The 22,309-nt window shown below is 33.1% G+C and overlaps 1 protein-coding gene across 21 annotated transcripts in view; it reads right to left on the bottom strand.

The window, feature by feature from the left end:
• Nucleotides 1-616: 616 nt before the first annotated feature.
• Nucleotides 617-22,309, bottom strand: part of p120ctn (adherens junction protein p120) — a 199,352-nt gene continuing 177,659 nt past the window's right edge. For 13 of the 21 annotated variants that reach the window (XM_068383429.1, XM_068383426.1, XM_068383421.1 and 10 more), the window contains 7 exons: nucleotides 20,266-20,325; nucleotides 14,072-14,217; nucleotides 13,594-13,846; nucleotides 11,112-11,341; nucleotides 10,370-10,597; nucleotides 10,051-10,143; nucleotides 617-3,623 (listed from right to left, as the gene is read on the bottom strand). In XM_068383429.1, the coding sequence (XP_068239530.1) occupies nucleotides 3,375-3,623; nucleotides 10,051-10,143; nucleotides 10,370-10,597; nucleotides 11,112-11,341; nucleotides 13,594-13,846; nucleotides 14,072-14,217; nucleotides 20,266-20,325 (1,259 nt within the window). In that variant the 3' untranslated portion in view covers nucleotides 617-3,374. Of the gene's footprint in view, nucleotides 3,624-4,083; nucleotides 4,142-7,112; nucleotides 7,466-10,050; nucleotides 10,144-10,369; nucleotides 10,598-11,111; nucleotides 11,342-13,593; nucleotides 13,847-14,071; nucleotides 14,218-20,265; nucleotides 20,326-22,309 lie in introns of those variants that run through there. The other 8 variants (XM_068383417.1, XM_068383414.1, XM_068383415.1 and 5 more) reach the window with 8 other exon arrangements.

The following is a 22,309-nucleotide window of genomic DNA, read 5'->3' as shown; positions in this document are numbered from 1 at the left end:
GGTATTTCTTGTACTGCTCTTTTGATTGTTTGTCGAGTCCCTGCGATGTAGCTCTTCCTGCGGTCTCTAGGGATGTGTTTCTTTGAAAGTGTTCAGGAGTTGAGAGAACTTTCTTCCATTTGGAGATTGTACTGCACTTGCTAAATTGTCACTGGTAGAACCGATTCCTTCCTGATTGGCTTGCAGCATCAGGCAGTGACATATATTTATCTCCTGCTTGATGTGGCCTAAACTCCAGAGCCAGAGCTTAGGCCTGGTTGAAAGATCGAGGTTTTTTTCCCTTATGGCACTTGCTGGCAACGTAAGATTGGTTTTGTTAAGAAACGGGATTCAACATCCCAGCCTGCCTGTCTGCCTCCAACAGAGGATCTATCACAATAGAAGACATCACTTCAATCTTCTAGCTAGTTGTGACACACTATTGTCGGCAACAAACAGCTATTGGTGGAAAATGCCAGTCGATACTCCGTATGTAGTCCAGCCTGTCTGCTGTAAAAACATCCTTATTTACTTTCAACATATAGGACACACTTGTAGTTGTATACAAAATAATAAAAAAAGTTTTTCTGCCTATTTATCATAAGACATGTCATAAAAGCAAAAGAATAAAACCTAATTCTTTTTTCTGTTTGTTTATTGTATAAATACCCAATACAATATCATTAACTAGAAATCCTTTGTTACTGAATACTCAATTACTGTATGAGAAAATAAAATACTTGTTTAGCATATATAAACCAACATAATAAAATGTAAAGCAACCATCAAGGCAAGACAGAAACATGGATCTGTGCGAATTATGCAATTTGTTGTCTGCTATAAATGTAAAATGCAGTAAGCTGCTGAAAACAATGTACAGTAAATGCTGCTTCTGGTGGAAGTGTAACAACAGACTCTACACAGGACATAGAAGGAAATATTTAAAGTACAAAAATTAGAATATTTGTAATTACATCAAAAATTCCTAAAAGAGATGAGTTTTTACTGATAAAATGTAATCCCATTTTCCAGCTGGTAGTTCCAGCCATACAGTCGGACATAAACTGCACTATACTGTCTAGAATCTGCTAATGAAAGTACAGTATACACAAATGGGCAAAATTTCCTGGCAAACTATGAGGCTCTGGCTGAGCTGTTCTGATACATGCCATTGGAGCTGTCTGGAATGGATATGTCGTGCAATGATTGTTGGGCTGACGAGAGACACCATCAGCGCAGCAGGAAAAATGGCCTTGAAACCTGATTCCTTAATTAGAGCATTAACACAACACAGGAGGATATTCCAAAAGCTTGACAAGTTGCAGAACACTGAACGACACATACAAACAACCTCCTGTTGCTGCTGCCCAGTGTCCTGCTGTTATCTCAGCCACACAAGACGACACTTTATTTCAATGAAAAAAAAATTAAATAAAGTCCCTTGTTTACACCTACCTCTGAAGTGGAGTGTGCATTACCTAAACTACTCCTGGAATGTGTAACAGCTGAAAGTGAGCTGTTCAGATCTGCCATGACTCTTAAGGCTTTACAACAGTCTGTGATTTTCATGTCAACAGTACTACTCTAAAATTTATGCAACAGTTAAGTCTTTAACAAATATTAAAGATGAAGAATGTAAGTAGGCTTAGGTAATCCCTAGGAGTCATTACAGCCTGATTTCCCCTTATTTTTAATTTTCTCTTATGTTTTTGTTATACAGGGTAAAGGGTGCCCTAATTCAGGAAGGGAGAGGGAGGTTATTACTGGGATCACATTGCATGAGAAATGTCGCTTCTGATAAATAACAGCATTAAAGATGGTAATAAAATAGAGTAGCAATAATGATAATTAACATAACAGTAATAAACACTTAAAAAAAAATTATACAATATATTGCACATGCAACTGAACTCTTCAAAATAAAAAAAATAAAAAGCCTATGATATATAGATCTTTCATGTAATGTCAAGTATACTGTTCAATTCAATAAATATAAAAAAATTACCACAAGCACACAAAAAATCATATTTGTAATAATAGCTAATGCTATTCATACAAGATATATTACACAAGCACAAAAGAGCACAGTAGCTCAAAATCAGTCGGCCCGTGCGATTAAAAAAGGTTCAATTACAAAACCTAAATGACCGTGTATTATACAAAGCAAATTTTCTTTCTGGAAAGGTTTTCAAGGAACTAGTTGTCTATAGCTGCTGTTTCCTACCAGGGAGAATTTTTTTGGATACCTGGAAGAAATTAGGGAGGTAGAAAGGTATTTGTGAAGGTCTTGTCGTCAAAAGTGTAACAGTGACCTCTGACAAAAGCATCAGACTCCTAGGACCGGCAGGAGGCAAGGCAATACATAATCTAACCAATAAACCTATTTACTAAGTAGTAGGACCGAAACTGGTGGTTGATGTAGCAAGAGGGGTTCACACTGTATCATCAGTCAGTCAAGCTAAGCCACAGCATCACATAAATAGAGTCCTCTCTTACCTCCATTCATTCATAGTTTCCTGGCACAAGTATTAAGCACTTTAACACTTTAAGTATTCTCTAATCAATTTGTGCTGATAACAATACACCTGGTCCAATACAAAACTACAACGATAGACGATGACACTTCAAGCCCCTCCTCCTCCCATCCTTACCCACATATTTTGAAATGTGGTTGCAGTTTGGTACTAAGAAACACTCGTAGCAGTACATATTGCAGTATATAAACACATTGGTCACTTTGGATTGTCTAGTATGAAATGGTAAAAAATGAACTGTCTTTCTATGCAGAGCAGAAATAGGCCTTTACTGCTCCAGGCATTCATCAGCATTTACAATATCACCTGGATATACATATATATATATATATATTTATATATATAAACTCTCAAAGAGTAATGATTGATATAATGTCTTTACAAGTTATTAAAGTAATAAAAGGTTCTTGGCACCATTTGTGTGCATTTATAAAATATAGGGATCCTTATCAAATTGAGCTTTGCCTTCTCCCTAATAATGTATACGTAAGAAAAACAGAACTTATTTTTCACTAACTAGTGTTCACATAACATGCACAACGAGTGTCAACATCAATATAACAGACAAAACATCAGTACCGTATGCAGACTTAATTATTCACTTATATAACATAGTGAAAAGAATCAATATACTATACAGTATTTCTGATTTAAGCCATTTGTTCTCCCATCTCGATAATCACAATGAATTTCAAGTAGCCTCCATATGGATTTACATTTCTTCACTGCTTTCAAGAGAGGGACAGAGAGAGCACAGCAGGACAAAATATGGAAGAGCAACACCAGATGCCTCCTTGATCCTCTCCCAAGAGATTGGAATGAGCAACAGGGATGAGGAATAAGCTTTACTCCTTGCCAGTTTCAAACCCATGAATCGCCTGCTTGACCTTCCCCATTGTCTAAAATCACTCCATTATTGTTAGTATTGTTGTTGTTGTTGTTATGGGAGCTGCTGTTGAAATTTGGGGTTGCAGTGGGGGAGCCAGAATAAACTGGTCCGCCCCAGTCATCCGCTCCCAATGTTCCATACTGTGGACCCATGCCATCATACTGCCTGTTGCGCTTCTTGTCTCTATTCACCTTGGCATAAACAGGTTCACCTGGTTTACCCTAAAGAGAAAAAGGACAGGCTTTACATACACATTAATCAATTTAAAGTTATCAAAATGTATATCAAACTTATCTTCATTATACACTTAGGAAATTATATTAAAATGAAAAATAAAATATAAAAAGTTAGAGCTGAATTGTAAACGTAACTTAAAAACAATAGTATTAGGCAGAAAATTTATCTAGATCTATATAAACAACTGCAAGACTACTCTACTAAAAGACAGGCAATGGCAAGTTGCTATAGTGGTAAACAAAAAAAATTAATATACAGGTACAGTATAGTTAATTACAGTGATTAAAAATATAGGTTGTAGGATAGCTGATTTACGCAATAGAGCAGAGGCCATACTGAATACAGAAATAAAAATATTAATATATGCAACATAAAAGCAGACAGCCTTAATGAAGGAAGAAAAAACTGAAAGAAAGAGCAACAAGTAGAAGCTAACCAACAGACCATTCAACTAACCAACCAATACATGAGCGCTGGGTTAGTGCTGAGGTACTCCAATACCCTATGGAGGAAGAGAGAGAATATTTGGGTTAAGCAAATACACCGGATGGTGTATCACGAACGTCAAGCAAATTACAGTGCACTCAAGCCTTACCCATTTAAGGAGTCCATTATTATCATCACTTTTAACTATTTATACTGATACATTTATTAAACTGTATTTTCAAGTACACATTAATTACCATAAGAGTTCATTCTCCTTAGAAATCTTTGACAGGGAATGCTTCTATAATGCAAAATATTTCTTATATGAAGACATATAAAATACTAACTGAAATCTATATAAATTTTTATATAAAGCTATGTTGTAATTTACAATTTATTCCTAATATCAGCAGTTTACAATGATCATTTTCTTTACCACTTATACCAAAGCAAAGCACTATTGCTCCTTTTAAAATCAATTCCCAAGAAAGTTCACAATAACGAAAAAGCTTTCACTAAAAGCATGTGTTTTACTAGAAACTCTGATCTAGACTTCCCCATCTTCACTACCCTGTGAATCATCTGAGCTACTTTTTCACAATTAACTCACTGTTATTATATCATGAAAGGCATCTACACTTTGTCATCATGTGCACCAATTAAATTATTTATACTAGGCATGTACACAGCCTATGAAACAAACAGATTCTCAAATATTGAATTTATGTATATGCAGCTAATACTCATACATAATTTGACAGCCCTTTCAATTTGATAAAACTTCCTTTCTATCCTGGCCTAGAGTACCGAAGGGCCTGGGTTTCCTTTTTACCTTGTACAAACATTCTTCTGTTTACCAGAAATTTCTTTATCCAGATCTAAAAAGTAAAATATCTAACTAATGGTGGCCTTATCCTGACCTTCAAGTGCATGACAATATAGAATGATGAAAATCTTTATTAAAGATATACAATATACAAGCGCAATTAATTAATGCAATCTAAAGATTTCTAGGCCAGACTATCCGTTAGTCTGGTAGTATTTTAGAATGATTTCCCCAAGTCTTTTGTAGAAGAGAATAAGCTGATAGCAGTCACATTGTTTTTCAACAAGATACTTCATTACTTGTACCTCCTAGTTTTTCTTTAGATATACCAGTACGAGGAAGACAACTCGTGGTTAAAAAAAAAAAAAAAAAAAAAAAAAAAAAAAAAAAAAGTTTCTCTGTTGAGCAAGGTGACAAAAGGCTTGTTTCATAGTTCATTTATGATTGATCTATTTTAATATATTTTATCATTCTTTTTTATATTTCATGCACAGTTTAATGGCTATTTCTTTATATCCTTTCCAAACTGGGCTACATTCCCTATTGGAGCCCGTGGGCTTGTAGCATTGTGTTTTTCCAAATAGGATTGTAGCTTGTGTAGACATGATAATACGGTAAAAGACATTTCACCCGCTATGTCCAATTGTACAACCCTTAGACCCATTTCAAGCTAAGAGAACCTTACAAGGGTTGTAATGCTCCAATAAGTTTATCAGTTGATTTAATGCTCTATTTACCTTTCGTTAAAAGTAGCAGGTTACTGTGATTCTATATAACCACTTGAAAGAAGAGCTATAATTGATTAAATAATAATGTAGATGCAACTTCCCTTGCTTTGTCTAGATTCCGACATCTAAATTTTTTTCCAGTTTACAGTAAATTGAGTACAGTACTCAGTTTTTACATTCTAAATGAAACTTATACTAACTCTGATTCATGTTTAACTGAAAGTTAGATTTCACCATGATTTTTCTTACTATTTCACCATGATTTATCTTATATGTTTGCTCTTCATTTCTCTAACTCAGCAAAACTATTGAATGTCTGCATAAAATTTTCTCAACCAAATTCTTTTCACAAGAGCCAGACATTTACATTTTCGTCTTTTAAAATTATTCTAGGCACATTGTGGTTTCAAGAAGAGAAGGGAAGTCGGCAAATTCTTAACTTATCCAAAATGCATTAAGTTTTGTAACTAAGCAAGTTATAAAAATACTTGAATCTCTAACCCCAAATATAAAAGTAAATTCTATAATTACAGTCTGAAAAGTTTTTAAAATACAGTTTTTACATGAAATTTCCTGATGCAATTTACATAGAGGAAAGCCTGAGTTTCTAAAAAGCATGCAAAAATTTTCAAAGTCAATACTTGACGAGAAAATCCAGAGTGGTTCAATACTTTGTTTTACAATACAGTATATGAAATGAAAAAATAAAGCACCAAACTACATAGCAAATATAAATACAGTACTACTGTATACTAATCAATTAGCTAATGATTCTCTTGTAAACTAGCTGATATGTAACTAAGTCAATGGCTAAGAAAATATTTTGCCTTTACAGTATTTATAACTGTTTTAGATTGCCATTAATTTTGAAAAAAAAAAATCAACCATCTTTAATCATCAAAATTCAGAAAGTTTCTCGAATAAAATATAACTACATAAATTTCAATATATTCCTTTTAAAATTTAAGGAAATTCAATTTGACAAAACTGTACATAGAAATAATAGCAATGTCACAATAACTCCCAGTATATAACATATTTTCTGAATTTCTTTATTTTTATTTGCACATTGAAAAGCATCCTAATTGTAATTCATTATATCTTAAATCCCTAGATTAGCAACCATGTAATGAATAAGAAACAAAACTCAAATGTACACACCAAGTATTATCACAACAATTAAAACTAAGAATCGCTTCTTCTTATAAAAAATTTAATCAGATATAATTTCTCAAGGCATCATAGTAAAACTAGCTTTCAAATTTAAAGACCTATCAGGCTTGATTGACAATAATTTGGGCCAAGTCATTCTCTGATGTGAAAAGGCACAAAAGGACAAAGTTTGGAAATTTTTGTAATAAATTCCCTATATCTTATGCAATTAATTTACATCTGAGTAATATAGATATGCATAAAAAAGTATTTTACCCAGATATACAAACACTTGTGTTGAATAGAAACTGAATGAGGTCACAAATGAAGTCTTTGAAATCTAGTAAATGCAACTACAAACATGTTATACAATAAAGTAATTGAAAATTTACTTAAGAAAGATGCTGAGAGTTATTTTGACATTACAACAACAATAGTGATTATACAGTACTACCAAAACAAATACACCGTACAGTAATACTTTTAAAGTGCAATATAAGAGTGACCTCTGACTGCTAACATGCTCTCTTGTGCCAAGAATTTTTTCTGTTTACTGATGTTACCCCATTCTAAAATTAAAAGTACTTACAATGCTCATCATCCTCACAAAACCAAAATTTGGTCCTTAGGAGACAACTCCACGAGACTCCTGCAGTGCACAATGACAGGAGTCCTTGTAACATATCCTTCCAAACTTAAAATAAACACAATAAAGAGTGAGTGCACCAGCTGGGGTCATGCAACAGTGCAGGCAACAATGTTAGTCACAGAGAGCATGCAATGCATCTGGATGGGATCAGCACCATCCGTCATGCACCACACACCAACACAATATTATTAATAACAGTGATGGAAGTGTCTTTTCAAGTGTGTATAAGGTAAGCCCTAACCTTAGTGCAGTTATTAGCCAGTAATGGATATTAATCTATTCATACAATGCTTTGAATATTAGGGATTTAAAAATACTGAATTCAATTGGCATACTCCTGAGTCTGTCAAGGTGAAACCTCCATTATACTTCTAGAATAAAACCGGTGGGTACCCTTCATCACAATATCACTACAGCAAGGGTCACTTAGTTTTCTTGGAGATTTTTATCCTTTGGCAACAAAAAAGACATCACCATAAAACTTAACAAGGATAATAATCATGCAATGTGGAATACAGTATACCAATAAAATGTATGTCTACCGATAAAGATGAGAAGATCTTTAACTGCAGAAAATTAATTCAAATTGAACTTTACAGTGCATATTCTTTCATACTACTATGCATTACAAAGATCAGTTTGGAAACAATGAAAAATACAATCAAATCTACAGGGAATCACACAGACCATGAACACCAAATGGAGAAATGTATTCACATTTTATATCTACATTAAGCTGTTACCCAGATCAGGATGTGGCTCAAAGGAAAACAAACAAGTCATTGCAACATTCATGTCTTTAATTGCTAAATTGTAGATGAACTCTCACTGTTGCAAACCTTGTACAAAATTAATAATTCCATACACCTACATAGAAAGCTCATCAGGAAGACATTACAATCTTCAACACTGCTCCATTTACACCTATCTTACATAAATTCTTGTGCTTCCATCTTTCATGTCAACTATCCAACCCTTTCAACTCTTCCTCTTCTACTCACAAGGACTTTTTAAGTTACTCTCTTCCCCAACCTTGTCTTCCATTCTTCCTGCATGACTGAACCACCTCAAAATACTTTTATCCATCCTTACACTTCTGCTAAACATTTTACATCTGTACTTTACATAGCTTTCCGTTTGTTATATGAATTTTTCTCTTTCACTCATTATATAACTCCAATATACCTGCATAAATCAACCCTTTTTCCATTCTTCTACCATAACCATTAACATTCACTGCTACAATCAAACTACTTTTTCAGCTTACAGTATATCAATGCGTAAACATTCACGACTGATATTTCCTCAATATTTTACACCAACATTCAAATTCCTTTCCCCAACTTCTCACATCATGAAGTAAATTTTTCCTTAATTATTTGTATAATTTTTAAAGGACATGGATACTATACACAAATTTGTGATAGCTTTAATGGTTCTATCCTTAACTTATATTTTATATCCATAACCTTTTTCGTAGTAAATAAATTTTATATCCAGTCTCTTTTGGGTAAATACATTCTTCCCATAGCAATACAGCTTTAGTTTTCTAGTCCTTATGCTCTCTCAGTGTAACCGGCTTTACCTTTTTTCACCCTTTCACACACTGTACTTGAATATTTTATACTGGTTGTTTTCGCATACATTTGACAAATATCTATCTCATTCTATTCTCTTGACTATTCTTTCACAAGTTTTCTTTTCTGCTACCCATGTTGAATACATACAGCAACATTCCCAAAGAGATTAAATTTTTACCTTTATAGCTAGCATTCTAAAACAGTGACCATCCCACACACGTCATCATAATTAACAAAGTTTTCTTGGCCTTAATTCTTACTAATACTTTTCTAACACCACATTGACCTACCCATTGTTAACAGAAAGGCATGCAAAACCAAGTACCAAGTGCATACACCTATATGTTTTTTAACACCATACTAATTAGTATTGTAAGCCAATTAAATTATCCATCCATAAAAAGTCGTTACAGTAATTTTTTAATAGATCTACTGTATTCTTAACATTGAAAATAACTACAGTAGCTTCAAGCAATATAATCCATAAAACTGCTATTTTCTCATATAATTCTTTGTTTGAAACAGCTGAGCTTTTCATTGTAACATGTTAATACTTTGGTATTTATATAAAAAACTAGACAATTACGATATTATTCCCAGCATATCGTGATATTCTAAACATTTAATTTTAAAAGGACTAATGTGAATCACAAAAACAACAAAGAGGATTGGAACTCTAAATTTGCTAATGATCAGGGCTTACCTATACAGTATATATATCCAGTGACCATAGTAAAATCAGTTGTTTTTTCTGAACTATATCATAACACAAGGCTTCATCTTGTGACACTTGAATACTTGTCAAGTTCGAAACTTTTAATATAAATATTGTTTTATCAGTTCCACAACGATAACCTTTTATCTTTGTCAAAAGGCTCACGATAAGATTTACTGATGAGCGTAATTCAAATTAATTTTAACAATGCTGTGTTAAGTTCATCACAGTACTAAAATATAACAAAACTGAGTTACAATGACATGGAGAGAGGTATTAGTGAAAAGTGTTTACAAACGTACAGTGTTGGTGCGGGTGTGTAAGAGGTCACCTACCTGCACAGGAGGATACAGTCTTACCCCGCCTGCTGGAGGAACAATCCCTCCGTCACCACCATAGCCCATATCTGACATTGGCAACTGCTCCCGCTGTTCAAAAAAATAAATTTACATTTAATATAAAAGTTGTAGCATTCGATGACATATATCTACGAAAGTTGTTAACGCGATTATATATATAGAGCATACTGTAATATATTTAAGTTAAAAATTCAAAGGTCTGAACTCTAATTTTCCAAAATTAAAGACACACCTTTTTAAGAATTCAATTGTAATGCAGGGCCTTAAGACCCTTCCCCCTAAAAAACCAACCAACCTGTTGATGGGCCTTTCCTTGCCCTCGCTGAATAGTTCTATCTTCGTATCTTGTACCTCCCTGAGAAGCCATAGGTCTATTTAAAGTATTATTAGCTGTAGGAGAATTGGCACCACCTCCTGCAGCATTTCGCGCCGCTACACTTTTACTTACAAAATCTTGTTCTTTCCATCCAGCTTTCTTGTATACTTCTCTTAATTCTTGATGACCCCACATTGAGAAAAGCACCTATAAGTAAAATAAAACCATTTGATTTTCATCTTCCTATTTTGTGTAGTATTAATATCACTACTGCTTTTAGCTACAGAAAAACAAATGTCACCACAGGAAAAAAAATTAATTTTTGCACAACCATACTCCCAGAGAGTTTATTTTTTACATCAACTTAAAGGGGAGCGACTACCCCATTGAAATACTGTTATATTTTGGGGTTATTTGAAACTTATTCTACTTTTTAGTTTCTCAACCAATTTTCATTATTCAAAAACCATTTTGAAAATAATTTTATTAACCAACTTTTTATAGAACAGATGCTAATAAGCTCAAGGGCTCCAACAAGGAAAATTACCCAGTGAGAAAATAAAATAAGGAAATAAATAATCTGTATGAGAAGTAATGAATAAAGAATATAAAATATCAGTATAAGCATTAGAATACTATTTAGATCTGCACTCTCTTTCTGCTGTATTAATACCAATTTAAATTACATTAGTGAAATTTTGAGAGAACAAAACTAACTCACCTGTGAGGCAAACTTAACAACCCTAACTGAATACCGTCCTCGTAACCGTGTCATATTCACCAGTCTTTCGACACCTCCGAAATCTAGTAGTGACCGAGAAAATTCGGCATTTTTCTTGATAACTTCATTTAACGTTGCTAAAACAGCTGCAATAGTTTCATCACTAGTTCCAGTATCATGGGTGTTTCCTGAAGGCAACTTTTGAACCAATTCCCTCATGGCATATTTACCTAAAGGAGTGAAAAAAATATGAAATGCACGTATGTTGATCCCTAAAATAGAGTAAGATCATATGATGGTCAAACATCAGAAAAAATGTCTTTGTAATTCCAACAACCAAAGTAGTTCCAGTTAGTATGTATTTCATACAGGTATGTCAAGAGAAATTCTCATTTAAATTCACCAGCTTAGTGAAAAAGATTAAAAATTAGAATTTTAATAATTAAATTCATCATTTCTATACACTACTCACCTGATGTTCATATTGCTGCTTCACCAGAAGCTCAGTATATTGACGTTTATATGTAAAATTTAATAAAAAGATTCCCCTTTTCTTTCCTTTCATTAGATATATGCCTTTAGGAAAGTACCTGTAATGCGATACTTTAGTGGTGAGTGGCATGAAGCAAAGCATTATATCTCTGTTCTTTAGATTAGAAGTGGAGAGTCTACTCCCTATTCCTTGACATCATAAATCAGTACAGAGGAGGTTGGGTATGTATATGAACATCAGGTGAGTATAGATGAAATATAGAAAAAATTTATTATTAAAATTCAGTTTATGATTGTACCCTGATGTTAATATTCATTACTGCACTCTGATAGAGGTGGGATGCCAGTGAAGCAAAGAGGTAGGTAAAGACTCCTGGCTACCAACTTTATCATCTACCTTATAATCTAAATGCCTAAAAGCACGACTGGGAATTCAAGGGTTTGGCAGCAGAAGGATCTAAAGTAATTCAAGAAATCTTCTGCACAGCAAAACACAGTGAATATTCAGACCACTAAACCCGACAATGAAGTCTGGTTAGGATAAGCAACCAGGCAGGCAAGTCAAACTTATCGCCTACAAGCAAAGATTAACGGAACTAAGATTAACAAGAAAAGTAAAAAGCTACTAATGCTCATCACGAACAAAACTTGCCTGGTTGAGTGTGTACTGGCGAGTCATATTGTCATTAACTCCGCTATAAACAACTAGCCTAGTATTCTCTAGAATTTTCCTCACAACAGTTAATTATAACAGGTATATCCCTGTGCTGAAAAGCTATCAAATCCAGAGGAAGACAACTTAAAATGTCAGAAAACTCATCATAATCTGGAAGGGGATGTATTTGACAATCACCAATGTGACAGAAACACTGAAGTTTAACAAAGACCATGAAACTTTTCTACTTTACTAGAGACGTGTGTAATGAAAGGAAAGAAAAGGGAAAAATTTTGATAAAATTTTAGGGGTAAACATCGATGGACCAAGCTCCTGGAGAAAAGTGATATGAACATCAAGGAAGGTTCATACCAATTTCAAAATGATGAGATTAATGAAGAAAAAATACTTCTCTAACTTAGGTCAACATTACTACATAATACAGGCAATCAGTATGTGGTAACAACTGTTTGAAGAGCAGTACTTTACATCAAAATTTTATCCCCACCCTACAAGAATAATTTGTTACTAGAAAAGATATCAAGTTGCATACAAGAAGCTTCAAACTAGTGTTCTTTTGGCATCAATAATGCGATTTAGTGTAAACTCGTCCTTTAATTGCCATATGCACCTAACTTGTTTACCTTGTTCAAAAGTAAAGGGTTTATTTAAATCTCTGTCAAATTATTATTTCATCCACTTTGGAAGCACTTATATAATCACTGTTACAATATTTCTTCCCTTTTCCTGTGGAATAGTCTAGGCCAAAGTATGGTCTTCATTTAAGAGAGAATATGTAGTTGGTGGCATTTCACACGACTTGGCTTTTATGCTACCCTCTTCTGCTACATTTTCAAATTGCTTTCTCCTTAATCATATTTGAATCTGTTCCCTTATAGCAGCTCCTAAAATCTTTTTCCTGTCTGTATGCATAAAAAGTTAGCAAAAGGAGTGCAATGTCTAACAAATGCATAATATCTTCATTTTGTTCACCTTGATATATACAAGTAATTATGAAGAAGCAGTGATACCTCATGCTCCATCTTTGCTCTAGGAGTGCACCAAATTTATTAAGATGTAGAAGTGATGATGCTTACAGCTTCAAAAACTATTTAAAAGCTTTAATATCAAAAGATAGTTGCAGAGACTAAAGGTCGGTATGGTAGTGTTAAGTAAACAGAACTACAATGGTAAGTTTACAGTATCAAATATAATATCTTATTCAATATAATGTGCAGACCTAATGCATTACTTGAACCTAGCATCAAAATGAGATTCCACTACGATCTCTCAGTTGTCGAGTTTATCAAAATAGGAAACAATGTTCACACTTACCTATAAGCTCTTTATTTCTCTGGTCTATGGCTAAGTTACGAAGGGCTGTGGCCACTGCACAAACGACACGGTCCACTTCCATTCTTAGTAATTCTACTAAAATAGGTAATCCCTTTTCTTTTCTGACTGAAGCTCTTACATCTATACTAGGCTGCCAATAACAGGCAGCTAAATTTTGGAGAGCTCCAGCAGCTGCTTCTAGCGTTTCAGGGTTACTGCAGTCAGAGAGCAAGGATAGATATGGTCCTACAACCTGTAATAATTGATAAGTCATTTACCTAACAAAGCAGTACAAATAAGAATAGAATATTAAACATTTATCAATTTTAAACTGTGTTGACTAATAATAAATATTAACAGACCTAGTTAAATAGGTTTATTTCCATACATGTAAATCTTGAGCTAATGCCTGACTTAATGCTGAAATAACACACAATATCAAATTGTTACTATATAAATAAAAAATTGGGGAACTTACCACCTCTGGCTGCCATAATAATTCCATGCCCCTTAGAGGTTCTGTGCGTGGCCCAGTTGAACGCTGACCAGTGGTAGTCTCCTTAAGAGCTCCTCCAACAGGATCTTTCTTCTTTCTACTTCCTCCAAAGCATCCTAAGTTATCACCTATTGAGGGTGCAACAGACATCCAATGAAGAGCATTGCTCACAGCAAGGTATGAATTTTGTTAAAAACACATGCTTTCTTTCATAGCTGTTTGATTAAGCAGCACATGCAAGACATTTCTTTCAATGGGTCATGCTCTATAATGTCTAGAAAAATAATTAAAGCTAGCCATCCATTAACCCCAAATATTATATAGCCTTTAATTAAAGACATTACAACAATAAGGTAAAAGAACATTGAAAAACAATCCAGAAACATTGTAAAATGTTTTCCTATCGAGAATTTTGAAATGTTATGAAATCTAGTGTAGATTGATTAAAATTTGTGTAAGCTTATTCAATTCATATAATGTTACCTCCTTCAATCTGATAGTGTAAAATTTAAACAATACTTCATAAAGACTAGAAATTGAACAATCCTGTAGCAATAAGATATAGGTCATACTTACATTTTCCCAAAAATTACCATTAATAAGCTATTAAATCTAAAAAAAAAAAAAAAAAAAAAAAAAAATCACTTGCAAACTGACAAATCCAAAAATAGTTTTGATGTGGACTTTAGATTATTAATTGACGTTTACAATATTAAAAATAAATTGAAATACCAATGAAATTGAGTTAATACACAATGCCATTTTAAACTTATAACAGTACTTAGTCTATTTAAGTACATAATGAAAATATTTTCCCAGAAATATTAATGCAGTGTACTGTTATGTCAAATAAAAAATATACAATACAGTATTTAAATAAAGTACACCAACTCTCTTCTTAATGTAACAATATTCAGCAGGGCATAATAAATATACTCTCTTCCTTCATGGGAAATTATTTGTGGCAACCACATCATATACTCCCTTCAAAATTTAATAAGATGCTTACAATAAAAAATTGAATTTGCCTAACAGTATAAATAGTAAATAAAAGCAGTGCAAGCAATGCATTGCACAACATATTGCACTATAATTTATAATAAACTGACTATCAAAATTTCCAAACCTAGAATTGTTTATCTCAATGGTATCTGTTAAAAGGGACTTCAAAATGTTTTAAAAACCTCTTTCAATAAGCTCTAAAGAAAATTTTCCAATACTGTATTCAGAAAAACAATCAATATCTAACAAATCTAATACTACATTTTATTTCAATGAAAAATACTCTCTCATAGCCCTTAATGAACATTTAGATATTACTACATTCAGAAAATGACCTCTAATATATCTATAATAGCAGGACTAGTTATTATTCACAACACTTGAAAACACTTGCATTACTGCAGCTTGAATGACAACATTAATATTAGAACAATAAACATAAGGACCACTGTGAAATAGCCAGTTGTTAGGAATATGAATTCACTTTGGAAAGAAGAAATTTGTAAGGTGGTAACGTAAGAAAGTTTGTAAGAAAAAGGTTTCTACAGTGACAGGCTAAAGCCCTGGACAGTTGAACGAGATGGGAAAAAGGGATGAAAAACAAAATAGATGTAGACAACATCTAATCAGGGGAGTGGATATCATCATTAGGGGAAGGTACCACTGGAGACAACAACAATTCTAGAGTATAAGCCGTTACCATCAAACGATTTTACGTCACGGTGAACTAAAAACCTTGGAGTAGTGTCCAAATTAAAATAGATCAACTACACGGCTCAGCCACCTTCCTACCTACTGTTTTTACAATAATTGGTATTTTTACCAACATGCCTTACAAATGAGGTAATCCCAGAAACTAAACAAAGTAATTATGCATTCTCATGCAGAATAGAAATATGCCATTTTTATATCCAAACTATAAAAAAAATATTAAGGATTTAAAAAAAAAAAATCCCAAATAAAATAAGGCTTCAGACAAAATACAAGACAACATTCACTGTCACATTCAGAAAGGCCATTCAGTGCCCAGGGACTTTTAAATCTTTTTTTTATTAGCTTCTGTAGGTTTTTTTTCACATCACTAACAAGCAATGCACAACCAGCTAACATCAACCACTCTCCTATTGACCCCTTTTCTTAACACAAAAACTTGTACTTTTGCCTTTTTGTCTCTTAATGTTGCTCATTAGCCCATTCATTCAATTTTAAACAACCAAGACAACGTGGAAAAAATGTACTGATTAGAAAAAACACATTATTTCTAGATTTATTTCTTATTTTTATTTTCCTCGTTTAGGTTATATTTGTACAATGTTGTATTTACATTGAAAATTTTTTGTACTGTTTAATTTGTTTATCTCCAGTCCATCACTCAAAATTCTTTTCTTTATTACAGAATGATGGCGCCCTGCACCCAACAGGAATCATATGCTAAAATCTTACAAGATGGTGAAGATTGTCCAAAAAAGGTTTACTGGGAAAAATTATCTGAATTAAAAAAGAAAAAGATAGAATCTTGCCAATGGCAGGGCACTGTAGAGAAGTTTGAAAGTGCTAAGTTTGACCTCACTGATAGTGTTGACTACTCTTATTACCACATATGGTTATACAATCTCTGGTGGTGATTACTGAATATTGAACAGGGCAAGCAAATGACAGGAAAAGAAGAAAGGGAATCATCTGTGTTGGGTAAAACACTTATTCAAGTCTAAATCTACTAGACAATGGAACTTGAAGTCATGACCCTGCTCCAGAAGGTAAACTCCATAATAAGAAGCTGACCAAGTGTCAAAATATCCTTGGAAATTGGCCTTAGTTGCACTTTTAACACGTGAAGGGGGACAAGTAAAGATTTCAAGGTTGTGATTAGGCGATGGAAGTGGTGTGTTGAGATTTCAAACTTGAGATCAGATGTTTTGGAGTTTTTTACGGTGGGGGATTCTTAGGACATTAGTGCAGTGGACACTTCGGAAGAAAAATTTAGGTAACTAAGTTTCCTGTCAAATAACATTGGAATTTAGCCCAAATATATACCCTTATGTTAGTCTTTATTATACTTATATATATGTAGGTTAAATATTTAGAGGATTGATTCCTAAGAGGCTCTGCATGGAGATATTTATATCTCTTCTCCTGGTTTTGAAGACCTGTATTTTCTCATTGTATTTTGTGTGTGTGTGTGTGTGTGTAAACAGTAAGTGTTTCTTTCCCCCGCATAATCTGTCCCTCCCTCAGCCACCAATTTAGAGATTGTCTTATATGCTTGTAATGTCATTTAACTTTACTTAAGATTGAAGAGATCTTACCTAAAGACAATAGAGCTATTTATTATGGATTACCGATTTTTCCCAGAATTAAATCAACAGTCATACTACCTGTTTATTCAGCAAACTCAAGGCAAGAAAAGATAATAAGGAAATTTGAGGTTTTAAGTGGGACCCCTGGCCCAGTATAAAAAAATAGAGGGGTGGTGCCCAGTGCCTAGTTCTCTTGACTGTTTACCTTTTGCCCAGATTTCTGGTTAGTGACTGTTTACCTTTTGCCCAGATTTCTGGTTATTCCACCGTTTTATCTTTTTGTGTAGTGAACGCTGGAGTGTAGTCAGCATTTGGACACTAAGCAGTCTGCGTGCTACATCTGGCCACAGTCCGCAAACCACTCCAACACATCCTTGTTTTAAATCCACATTTACACCAAACTAATTACAAACAACTACATTTTCCTCTTACATAACCATAAAATTTTGTATTTCCTTTGGTATAGGTGTAAATAACATAATAGTACTCTTTGATAACAAAAAAATGCTTTTCAGATAACATGAAGAATAATAAATTGATTAGTACAACATTTTATATTTAAAAATATTCTACTTTATGCATGAAACAAGCTGTATTAAAAAGTATATTAAAAGAAAAAATGTCCATTCATACCAGTCATTGGAAAAAGGTTCAAAATTATTTACCAGCAAAGATTTTTTTTTTCCAATTAGGAGACGGTCAAAAGACTAGCTTGCTATTAATAAACGAGTTGGATGTCATCCAAAATAGCTTTTATCCATAAAATTATCAATATTTACCCCATTGTGCCATGGTTATAAAATAATGCGACATGCTTAAACAAAAGCGAAGTTGTTTCCATTACTTCTAATGTTGTCTTGTATAATGTTTAATACTGAAAAAAAAGGTGCATTTCTAAATTCCACAGGCAAACAATTACACATGCTTAAATCTTGCAAATACATATCAAAGCCATTTACAGCAGGATTTCAGTGGCTTTATAAGCCTTGTTTTATATAGGAAATAATTAACATATCAGTGTCTACCAAAGTAAAGGTTGAATTCAATCAATCAGTGTCATAAATAAAAAAAATGCTATCGTATAGAGCTATACAGTATGTATTACAACTTCTTGAACAATTTAATTTTCAAAGTATTTTGGTAGATTGCTTAAAAAATCATCATTAGTTATCAAATAGAAATATTTTGTAAAGATACTTGAGCTAAGACTTTTTAAATTTCACTATGAAAAGTATAAAATTAATATTGTTTCATCATTAAGCATGTACTGTATAACTAACGCAAAGAAAAATAAAGATTATAAAAATAAGATATTTGCTTATAGTCAGTCCATGAATATAAACTGAGGGATGAAATTGTGTAGCAACATCCTCGTAATTATACTGTATAAAGGCTCACCATTAGATATGTAATGCCATGGTTTTATATATCTTCCTTGAGAGTACTTTTTTAATTTACTATTGTTTTAAAAAACTTTTTTTCCTCCTAGAATGTAATTTCTCATATACTCAAGAAAGTCATCACTCATTTACCCTCATACTCTTATTCTCCTGTATATAATTAGTTACTTTGCTTGAAGCTTAAGACAAATGTTCATTATTAATTCCCATTTACATACAAATTACAGAGCTCAAAATCTGAATACCAAATTAATTTATATTGTGATTTTTGTCAAGAGCCAAAATTTCTAAACTAGAGATAATCTTAATCATTATTTTACTTAATAATGCTATCTGGGTCTGCCAAACCACTTCAATTATACCCCCTTATGTTTAAATCAATACCTGAACAATGCAAAAGTCTAATTTCTTTACAAACTATTCCTAAAATATTAACCACCTTGAATATAAGCAAACCAATCTTATGTTTTTATTGAAAGTAAACAGAAATAAAACATTCATAAAAAATCAAGATTCATACAATACACATCATAAAACACTTGTATCAATGGTAAAGTCATTACCCACACGCACACACAAAAATAAAAATTACACTATTGTAGTTTTCCAGTTCCCCCAAAATTACTACTGTAGTTTATAACTGAAGGAAAGACATTGAGTGTGTTCTATATCTCATTTTTTCCTTTCAAATTCCTCAAACTTACTAGACTGTGTACTATAATTTTAACTGACAATTTGTTTTACGTAAAGAGTACACAAATACAGTAAACATTTTAGTTCAATTTCCTAAACACTTTCTGCAAATTTGTATGATTATTTGCATGATATACAACATGCATTTAGTTCTTAACCCTTTTACCCCCAGGCTCTTTGGAAATTTCCAACCCTTAACCCCCAAGGGGGTATTTTTTTCCCAGCACATTTTGCAGTATATCTTTTTTTAAATTGCTCTAACAGGATTAATTTTTGTCATAGAGAGGTCAGGTTGGTCTCATTCTCTTGGAAAATGCCTGAATTTTTTCAAAAAATTATCAAAAATATAAAAAAAAAAAATTTAATGCATTTTTTTGCAAGGACGTACCGGTACGTCCATGGGGGTAAAAGGATGGCTTTTGTGAAACGTACCAGTACGTCCTTTGGGGGTAAAAGGGTTAAAATATTCATTAAAACTTTTGCATGCTACTCATAAGAATCAACAACCATTGCTCGAGCGAAGCCTTTAAATTACCAACAATAAGCAATGAATCAAAATCAATGTTAGTGATTGCATCTCCAAAAGCAGCGAGTCCAGTTTTAGCACACTTTAACAATAACGTTCATCAATAACAGGCATAAAAAACAAGGTTAAAAACATGCATTTCACAATGCATAATTTCTGCTGTCCTTCTCCAGTCTGGAAAGGGAACTAGGTATACTAAAGAAGAGAGAGAAAAAAAATAGTAAAATAGGAGAGGAATATTAAGAGTAGAAGGCTTACACAGGTTGTCCTTGGGCTCCGAAGACCTACCACAAGTATCCGTCCCTTCACCTTCTCCGTCTGCAACCACGAACATTACGGAGGGTTAGTCAAACCATACGTTCACTCCATTCTAATATTACTCTAGGTAAAATGACTGAATGGCTTAGAAACTTTTTAATTTCATTGCACACACAAGCAGGAGTGTAACATTTGCATTTTAGATTAAATTGCACTTAAAACCAAATAAAATAGTCAGCATGCACAACCACCATTAGAAAGATACTCTCCCGTTATTTTTACCTAAGATTGGAAAAACAGAAAGCCACAGAAAATATGCTTTATCACCAAAATTCCATGAAAAAAATTCCAGTTCTGTCCATTCATCAATATTCACTACTGATCATTTGTACAAACAGATAAGCAAATTGTTCAAGATTCAGCAATAGGATCAATTTTCATCAAGCTAAACTGGAATGTGTATCACACAACGACGATAACCAGCAAGTCAAGACAACCCATCCATTAACGGAGCACATTAGCATCTTGGTAATTCTTTAGTACAAGTATGTTGAAGTGCATCACGTGCAGACCTGATATGCCTTTAAAATACAATAACCTTAATTTCTCCTGGGTCAAGGTGAATATGTTCTTATTTAACGAATTCCTATTTTTATCATTTCTCATATGAAAGCACTATTTTGGTATTAACAAGTAACAAATTAGCACACATTCAGATTATTATAACTTAACCCTTTTACCCCCAGGCTATTTGGAAATTTCCAACCCTTAACCCCCAGGGGGTTATTTTTTTCCCAGCACATTTTGCAGTATATTTTTTTTAAATTGCTCTAAAAGCCTTAATTTTTGTCATAGAGAGGTCAGGTTGGTCTCATTCTCTTGGAAAATGCCTGAATTTTCCCAAAAAAATTATCAAAAATATGAAAAACAAATTTTTTATAGCATTTGTTTGCAAGGACGTACCGGTACGTACAAGGGGGTAAAGGGATGGCTTTTGTGAAACGTACCAGTACGTCCTTTAGGGGTAAAAGGGTTAAATTTCTACCCAAAACATGAATGGTATCAATTTAAAACTATCTACAAGTATGCCATACATTAGATCTTCAAAATCCTTCATTTTGTTTATGAAATTAAATATATATCCAGAAGAAAAGATTGATCATCAGTTTGTATCTGGAAGCTAATCATCTGAGATTCCATATATTAAAGAAATTATACTCTTAACCCTTTGATGTAAAAATATAAGCTTATTTACAAAAATGTCAAGATTTTATTTTTAACATTAAATGCAGCAAAGAGCATATTTACTTCCCAAAACCGTACAATCCCCAAAGTAACTACGCAGTACTCTACTTTAATCTTGGGAACTTGGTTCCATTTACTCAATACTGTAGATGGCATTACAAATTACTTTTTTCATCAACTGAGGCAATGAGATAACATACAGCAACCTTTCCCCTTTTTTCTAGCCACTGTCAAAAATGTTCAGTGATACTGGATATAACAGCAATATATATTTCTTCCTTTCTTACCAAATACAGTACTTGTATTTCAAAAGTATCATATAAAATAAAATGCATTAGATACCTATACTTTACCGTGGTATTTGTGTGTCACAGTCATCAGTATTGCAAATCAATTATTAATGTGCCAGATAAAGTTTATCCTATTTTTCATAATAAAAACATTGTAATCTCTTAAATATCTAAAACTTTTCACAAAGTTCCAGACCAGATTTCCCCAAGATTATAATCCCATTACAGGTACAGTATTATTTAATGAATCCTAAACTTTTATTATGGAATGAATCCTAAAGTTAATCCATCCATCCATATACCAAAGGCACTTCCCCCAATTTTGGGGGGTAGCCGACATCAACAAAGAAACAAAACAAAAACAAAAAAGGGGACCTCTACTCTCTACGTTCCTCCAGCCTAACCAGGGACTCATTAATATGTTATTAACATTGTTTTTTGTGACCCCCATTTTTAGTCAGGGGATAGGAATAAAATTAAGATATTTTTTAGCAATATTTCCAAAATAT

The sequence above is a fragment of the Palaemon carinicauda genome, chromosome 11 (assembly GCF_036898095.1).
Source record: "Palaemon carinicauda isolate YSFRI2023 chromosome 11, ASM3689809v2, whole genome shotgun sequence".
Classification (NCBI taxonomy): Eukaryota; Metazoa; Arthropoda; class Malacostraca; order Decapoda; family Palaemonidae; genus Palaemon; species Palaemon carinicauda.
The sequence above is the reverse complement of the archived record's forward strand: the minus strand, read 5'-3'. Positions and strand labels throughout refer to the sequence as shown.